General features: G+C 39.9%; 1 protein-coding gene across 3 annotated transcripts in view; it reads left to right on the forward strand.

The window, feature by feature from the left end:
• The window catches only part of POLD3 (DNA polymerase delta 3, accessory subunit), a 52,113-nt gene extending 44,929 nt beyond the window's left edge, over nucleotides 1–7,184 (forward strand). For all 3 annotated transcript variants that reach the window (XM_025356231.1, XM_025356232.1, XM_025356233.1), the window contains exons 11-12: nucleotides 631–709; nucleotides 5,024–7,184. In XM_025356231.1, the coding sequence (XP_025212016.1) occupies nucleotides 631–709; nucleotides 5,024–5,226 (282 nt within the window). In that variant the 3' untranslated portion in view covers nucleotides 5,227–7,184. The remainder of the gene's footprint in view (nucleotides 1–630; nucleotides 710–5,023) is intronic.
• Nucleotides 7,185–8,664: the final 1,480 nt, after the last annotated feature.

The following is an 8,664-nucleotide window of genomic DNA, read 5'->3' on the forward strand; positions in this document are numbered from 1 at the left end:
TTGGGAGGCTGAGGCGGGATGATCATTTGAGCCCAGGAGTTGGACTACTGCCATGAGTTATGATTGCACTTCTGCACTACAGCCTGGGCAACAGAGCAAAACCTTGCCTCTCAAAAACAAACCAAAAAAAAAAAACAAGAAATGTGAAGGCTGACATAGCAAGTATCTACAGCAAGGGCATATGCCACAGAAACCCCTGGTGTGGTTTAGGGGCCATCCCTGTGTGCTCCCATAATATCTGCCTCAGCCCTCCATTGAAGCCTTCACCACATCGTATTGCAGTGGTCTGCTTTCCTTATCTGTCTCCTCCACTAAGGTCCTTATCCTACTTTTTAACCATGTCGCCTGCACTACCCAGCAAAAGCTTATTGACCGAATGAACAGAACACAGTTCTTTCTTCAGCATGCTACTTTCCTTCTTATGAACAATGAAATATCAAGCCTGTGTATATAGTGAGCGTAACTTGTCTATGTGATGGGGTTGGTTCTCTAAAACTAATGTAGAGTTTCTCTTTCAACTTTTTATCATAATGGAGTACTGGAGAATGATTAGTATAGATTTAAAAGCTTTTGTTATTTTTCTGTATAACATAATTGATCAGCTTAACATTGTATCCTCTGATCTTTTAGAGCTCAAGTGGAGAAAACAAAAGAAAACGAAAACGCGTACTAAAATCTAAAACTTACGTGGATGAGGAAGGCTGCATAGGTAAGGCAAATATTTGGCTCCAAATCCGGAAAGAGTCTCTTATTACCGTAGAGGCACCATAATCTCTTTTAGAACAGGTACATCTCAAACTTTAATTTACATATGAATCATCCCCAAGTGCTACCGATGCTGTTTGTCTATGGCATACACTTTGTGTAGCAGAGTGTAAGTCAGAACACCTAGGTTCTTGTTTAAGTCATACACTAGAAAAATAAGCACTGAGATGTTGGCTGAAAGTTATGTTGTCTCTGGTGAAGAGTTTCTTATCTGTGGAATATCCATTTTGCCTAAATGTGTGGTTGTTATGAAGATTCAGGTGGCATAAATATGTCTAAAAACAAGATGGAAACCACAGTATGGGCTTAAGATGTTATCATAGACATTGAGAAGCATTTTTTTTTTTTTCCTAGAATGTTTGTTTTTATAAATCTGAACAGTGGAAAAGAAGCTACAGATGATTAGACTGTATCAAGAGTCATTTTTGGTATTTGGTTCCATTTGTTCTTCAGAAGGGAATGACTCATCCAGATTACTTCCTTTGTGTTTCCTATTTGTAAGCCATGTTAGGTAAAAGCATGTGCTTGTTACGAAGGCCTAGGGAGGAATTAGAGTTCAGGCTTTGAGTCATTGGCTGGTTCTTCGGCCATGTTTTAGCTACTTCTGCCCTTTCCATAATCAAACCAGACTTCTGTGGAGCTTTTAAGATTTAGCACTTGAGGTTTGATGGGATGCTCATATCCTGGTACTGTATTTTTGTGTTTGAAAAGAGTTGTGGGTTTAGGCTTTTACCTTTGTTAGTTGGATAGCCCATGGTTGTCATTTTGCCTTTTGTGGCACCTGCCACAGGTTGGATCTTCAGAGAAGGTTATTTTTTCCTGTTCTTGATTTTTTTTTTTTTTCTTCTAGTTCAAACTTGTTTTTAAAAGATTGGCTCTGAAGAATCAACCTTTCCTGGTTCTTAAAACTAGTGAGGACATTTTGTCATCTGTGTTACCTGTCCCACTGTTCCCAACCTCCCAGTCCTCTGAAAAGGCCTCTGCCATTTTAATTGTAGCATGCAACTGGGGAGTAAAATTCTTTACATGTGGAAATTCTGTCTTTTCAGTGCCAAATTTCTTATGAACCTGTGAATTCTGGACTTTGTATGGGTTTTTTTTTTTTTTTTCTTTCTTTCTTTCTTTCTTTTTTTCTTTTTTTTTTTTTGGCTTTCAGTCTTTTAATAGTTGCCATTTTCAAGCCTCTTGGTTTGGCCGTGGGTGATAATATATGTATTTACTATTGACTTTCTTAATTCAACAGTATATTTTTTAAATTTAGGAGGACAAAAGCATTGGTGCCAGTTTTTTCCTCCTCTTTCTGCCCCAAAGAAAAAAGTCAAATGTCGTTGTGAGAGTTCATGGGGAATTTGTGGGTAATTATTTATTGCTTTGTTTAAAACATAGTACTCGAGTTTTGGCCAGGTGTGTGATGTGGACTTTTTTGCACTCCTGTCTCCAGACAGAACTGTTAAGAGCCTTGGATGCAACAGTGAAAACTGTGCTCACATTGCACCTTTTTTTTTTTTTTTTTTTTAAGGTTTTTGGTCCAAGCTCGACCTAATGAATCTTGGCTTTGGTTACCAACAAAGGAGTTCTGCTTTCCTCTCTCTGCTCAGACTGTTCCAAATGTACCAGCATAGGGGGTTTGCCCTGTTCCATGCTGAATCAAATTTGTTCTGTGGGTTTAGAAAACTCATCTTTCCCTCTTTGTGAGTTTGCAGCAGAAACTGGGGAGTTGGGTCCCTGAGATAAGTTTGGAGTAGACTCCTGGACAAGGGGATGGGTTTCTAAGAGCAAAGCAGTTAAGTGGAAAAGAAATCTGATGTTACCCACAAAAACCAGGTTTGTTTGCTTTTTTTAATGGCAACCCAGAAAAGTGGCATGTTGTTCAGCTAAAACAAAGGCCCCATATTTTTAATGGAGGCGTCGTTTTTCCTGGGGTTTGAGGTAGCTACAGCTTTGAATATAGAAATATGCCTTTTAGCTCTTACAGTATACTGAATATGCTGCTAAAGAAATTTTATTGGTGCTGCCCTGTTTTTTAACTCCCCCAAGCAATGTGTTGCACAAAATTGGCAATGAGACAGCCATTGGTTTCGTTAGTAAGTAATGAAATAATGAGCTAATTGATGCTGAAGTGTAATGTTGTAGATACGCTGCCATTTGAATACAGAATATAGCTTATGAAGGAGCAAAGTCTTATACCACCAACTAGTAGAAAGTCATTTCCTTTCTGTGTCTGTAGATGGCTCTTCAGACTTTTCTAATTTAAGATATTGAATAAATAACAGCTCGTAATTTTGTCCCATTAATTCAGTTACATAATGCTTTTGAAGATGCATGTGAGACGGAGGTGGTGTTCTGGGGTCTAATTGCTGAACGAATAGGTATGCCGTGGAATTCTCTAATTATCTTAGAGCAACATTTCTCAAACTTCGCCGACTATGTGCATTACTTGGAGATCTTGCTAAAATTGGAAATTCTGCATCAGTAGGCCAGGAGTGGGAACTAGAGTACATTCCTAATAAGCTCATGGGGGATTCCGTTGCCTCTGGTGTGTGGAGCACAATTTGAGTAGTAAGGCCTTTCAGAATACTTAGTATAATACTATCTAAAGTTTATTAGTATTGTTTAGCCTCTAAGTGAAAATCAAAGTGAATTCTTGGCTCTTACAAAATTAAAGACAAACTCTGGGAACTCTCTGGGAAGGGATTGTTGATTATGCAGCCTTAATGGGATTAGCTGGATAAGAGAGAAGGAGTGCTCCAGTGGCAATTGTACTTCAACATTTAAAACAGGGAAGGAAAGAACATTAATTCCCAGAGTGTGGTCCCCAGACCGGCAGCATCAGCATTTTCTGGGAGGATGTTAGAGAAGCACATTCTCAGTTCCACCCCAGATCTGCTGAATCTGAAACTTGGGAAACAAGAGTCTGGCAATCTATGTTTTAACCAGCCCTCCAGGTGGTTCTGATGCATAGTAAAGTTTGAGATGATATCTTAAGTAGCAGAGTAGGTATTAGGACACAGAATCATTTGATTCCAAAGCTTATGCCTCTAGAACAATTTGATATATTTTATTAGAAAGAATTATCAATAAGAGCTTGAGACTGTCATTGTTCTTTAATGGAAAAAAAAAACTTTAATCATTTGAGCATTTAATATGCATATTAGGTTACACTTTTCAGCTAAGAACGAGCTCTTTTCCTTCAATGTTTCTCTATCACTTGCTGCAACCAGGAAGGCTGAGAAAGAATTTAGATAGTATTGGTTATGCAGCTGCCACAGCTCTCTCAAATTACAGAAAGGTGGCGTGCTGTTTCTTGTGGTTGGTGTATGTGTTGCAGTAGTGTGGATCCTCCTCGGTTATGTGACATCATGGCTGGAAGCCACTATCTCTGCCTGTGCCCTTTGGGGCTTGCTCATAATGACTGCTTACTGGTATAGTTCTTTTCCAAGTTTCCCTTGGGAAAGGTTCAGTGAGTTTTAATAGCAGGGGAAAGGCAATTTATGCCTTTGGCTGATAGAGAGTAAGAAAACTGGTAACTTTGTTTCTCATTTTATCACTGTCATTCCTTAAAACTAACAAGTGTGTCATCTGATAGCATTTGCTTGAGATAGTTAACTTTCGTGATATAGACTACTACTAAATCTTGGGTTAATTTGCAGCCATTAAGAACTAAGAACCGAACAGTTGAGTAACTAATCTTCAATTCTCTGTATCTAGGATGTGCAGAGAGTGGGTGGCATCAGGATAGAGCTAGACAGGAGGGTCCACGGTGAGCTTGGCTAGACAGAATGGAGGCAGGCAGATAGGCCAGCGGTTTAAGACCAATAACGGGAATAGGCAGGCATTGTAGGTCAGAGAGATGAGACTTAAGAAGCCAGTCAAAGCATGGAGTTAGAAGTAAGTGTTTGAGATACAGACAATTCAGGTATAGAGTTCAGGAAGTTAGCTAACATAGGCCAGGACCCAAATAAAGGATTTAGGCAATTCACTGATAAAGGGCCATTTAAAGGCATGGGATATAGCAGTGAGGGAGAAAAGTGAATGTTAATTCTAAGCATCAAATAGAGGCAGTGTGAGCTCAGGATTCCACGTACTTGCTACCTTAGGCTAGATCTGATCTCCCAGTGGGAGAAAGATTCAGTCCTAAGTAAGCATATTTGCCTTGATCAGAGAGTCTGAAATGATTGGGGTTAGCAAGACATCCCATTTTCTTGATAGAGTAAATGATTCAACCCACCCATGTTCCATTTTTTTCCCATCCTACCAGTGACTGAAAAAGTCTACGAGAGTGAATCCTGCACAGATAGTGAAGAGGAGCTTAAGATGAAGACATCCTCAGTACACAGACCCCCTGCCATGACTGTGAAAAAAGAACCCAAAGAGGAACGAAAGGGCCTCAAGAAAGGGACTGCTGCTCTGGGCAAAGCCAACAGACAGGTGTCCATTACTGGCTTCTTCCAGAGGAAATAAACTGCCATCTCTGGTAGATCAGAGACTTGAAGTGGTCAAGGGAGAAGACCAAGAAATGTGCTCCTCACTTACTATGTAAGTTCATCTAGATCTCCACCTCACTTGTATCAAAAGACTGTTCTTTCATCCTGTGAGGTTTATACTATTTCTGGTTTTTAACCAAAAGGAAATCATCTGGAAGCAGGAGACAAAAAGCTGTTACCTTCTAATGACATTTAAAAAGCACAATCTTTGACCTGTCCAGGAGAAGGATTTACTCCACAATTATACTGGAACAGTTTTCAGAATTCTCACTGAAGCCGTTTAGTGGCTAATCCACTGTTCCCCACTTGCCTTATGCTCTGGTCCGCATATGGCACAGGAATTATTCCTTCTTGTTCCTCTGTATTCTGAGAATTCATATGGGTGTTTCTTATCCTTACATTCTGCTGGATGTGTTTACCCCTCTTGTCTTCCTCCAGTACCACACTTCTGTCCCCTAACCTCCTGAGGCTGTTCTCTGTAAGTCTTTTAAGTCTTGGTTGGACTAAAGGCTGAAGTGAAAATCTCCCTGTAATCCTCTTCCTCCATTATGCAGTATACGGACACCTGGCTACAGACCAGGACATGGCTTGTGTTCTGTTCCTTTCACAAAAGCTCTCTGGGACCTTCACTCTCAATTAGTGGTTAGGGAAAAGCCTCAGGCAGAACACAAATAGAAATTTAATGATGTGTTCAACTCCACCAGAAATTACCTCGAGTCAGCATTGACGATATTGGAGGAGCTGCCGTGCTGCTGACACGGGGTGTGCTTTATGCTGCTTTTTTTGGTTTGTTGATCCCCCTCCCCCACTCTCAGTACCTAGAGAGTGAAACCTGTACAATGAGATAAAGACTAAAAAGAGAAATCCCTTCCTATATACAGTGTACTACATTTACATAAAATTTCTTCTTTTTAAGAAAACAGAATATTCAAAAACAGCACTTTTCCAGGAAGTTAGTGAGGAAGATAAGGCACACATTTATACATGGATGTTGCTCCTTTGTATTTTTAGCTCCCGTATTTGCTTAAAAGTAGAGGCTCCCCAAGAGAGGATGGAGAGGGAGAGACTGAATTGTTAGTAGTCTAAACAGCAAAGAAAACATTTTTATTAGTTACTTATGGAAAATCGTCTATTGCAATGATAACCTTCAAGCGACTTCCATTATGGCCGGACAGGCGGTGAGCTCAGTGGATTGCAGTGGTGTGCTGGTGATTTTGCAGTGAGCTCTGCGGAAGGGGTCACGCTCAGCTGCTGATGTGTCTCACACGTAGCAGACGAGGTGTCTGACCGGCTTCTTCCGCCTCAGGCTGGTGTGTGTCGTAAGTGATGCAATCAGCTGTCTCCTCTTTAAGGTTGGGATTGTGCTGACCTTGGGATTAACATGAGCTTCTTTAGCAACCAAGCATGAACTTGATTAAGACCAGAAGTGTGGGAGATGAGTCCTGGCATTATGTCTAGGGCTAAAGCAGTGGCTTTGTATAGCAAGCTGTATAGCAAGGTTGACATACTCCAAAACCCTTTCTTTTTAAAATGAAAAAGGATGGAGAGAAGGATGGAAAGCCTGGACTTAAACCATTAGAAAAAACTTCTGGAGAGAAATCTCTTTTAAACAGTTATTTTTGTCATTGCCTCTGGTCATTTATCTAAATAGGAATGGAAAATTAAAAGCAACAGTCCAATCTTTTTTCTAAAAATTATGCTGGGGTCTCGACTAAAACAATTTGAATTGGAAAATTCTGGTGCTGGTTGGAGTTCCAACTTTCAAGGGATAATACAAATCTTATGATCTCTATGCCCAATATGCTGCCTCAACTTGAGCTGCTGCAAGGCTTAGTAAGTATTGAGTGGTGAGGGTTTTTTTTTTCTTTTTACATAACACCATGTTAACCACATGAGTTAAATAAATTTGAGAAGTTTTAAGACAGTGCTTCAAACTGAGTATCTGATGAGTCTTATTTGACGGATGGTAACAGTGTTGCAATTATTTAAACTCTGAATGGGAAGAAGGCTGGTTTTCAGTTGATACTGTTAAAACTGCATACCTATAGTCTGAGATGAACAAGTTATTTTCTGCCTTCATCATTTTTTCAGCCCTGGGGAAATCTTAGTTTCAGCGAACCTCATTGTTTAGTTCATCTATAAGAAAATCTAGCACATTGTATTAGTTTGGCTTCATCACTTGCTAGCTGTATGACCTTGGGCAAGTTTCACAGCCTCAAGTTCTTTATCAAAATAAATGAATTACCAAGGGTTGTCAAGACTAAAGTCAAGTGTATGTAGCATGAATTCGGTACATGATGGTAGTCACATATGCGCTCTACAAATGGTGGCTTCCTTTCTGATGTCGTAAGTGATGTAATCAGCTAACAACTTACTGAAATGTTATCAGTTATACGGCCCAGGTGGTGTATTCTTCAGTCATTCCGGCTGTACATGTGGTAAAAAGGGGAAGATAGTTGTCCTATTTCATGAAAGGTTTAAAGAGAGTAGATATTTTCCTATTGAAGGAATTACAGATGGCTATATTTACTGTTCATTTATTGTATATCTACTATGTGTCAAGCCCATGACCTGGGGACTAGAGGATATAATAGAAACAGTAGAATTTGGCACTTGATCCTCACAATGTAGTGGAAGGGAAAGCCAGTAAAATGAAATGACAATGCCATATGTGAGTCCAATGTACAGGTCCTCCAAGAATTCCTAGGAGGATAGGTATCAAGGCAGTCTTCCTGGAGGAGAGGAAAGCAAGCAGTTCTTTGAATGATGAGCAGGATTTCACCAGGCAAAGAGGAATGGAAACTATTTTCTAGGCAGAGGAGCATGGGTTTTGGGAGAGGTGGCCGGTAGAACTTGAGAATAGGGAGGAAAGTGTATTCAGAAATGAAGTTGGGGTCTTGCTAAGCAGTTTGGATTTGATTTGTAGATAATGGGGGCCAACTGAAGAAATTTAAGAAGAGTGACAGCCAATATTTACTTTGATTTTGTATCCATGATAGTATTTCTACCCTTGCATATGCACATCGTGTCTTAAAATTCTAGCGGATTAAAGAAAACTATCTTAGTTAAAACAAGGCTGCTTAATTCTGGCAGTCAGCATAGACAATTGCAGTGTTTTCCTTGTCTTCCCCTGTCAATGTAGATTTCTGTAGCAGAATCAGTTTTTTAAAGTGATTTCAAAAGCTGGTGTTTCTTCTTTGACACTCTCAGTGATGAGCCTCCACTCACCTCCCTGGAAAAAACTGGGAATTTGGGGGCAGAGGGGCTGGTAAACGAGTGAAAGAGTTGTCTTATTCCTTTTCTATCTTTGTTTCTTTAAGAAGACATTAGTTATTATACAGGAGAGAGCTGAAGAGAAGGGCCATATAAGGAAAGTAAATAGTTTCTCCAGGACATGAGTAGAATGAGTGCCTAA

Source organism: Theropithecus gelada, chromosome 14 (assembly GCF_003255815.1).
Source record: "Theropithecus gelada isolate Dixy chromosome 14, Tgel_1.0, whole genome shotgun sequence".
NCBI lineage: Eukaryota > Metazoa > Chordata > Mammalia > Primates > Cercopithecidae > Theropithecus > Theropithecus gelada.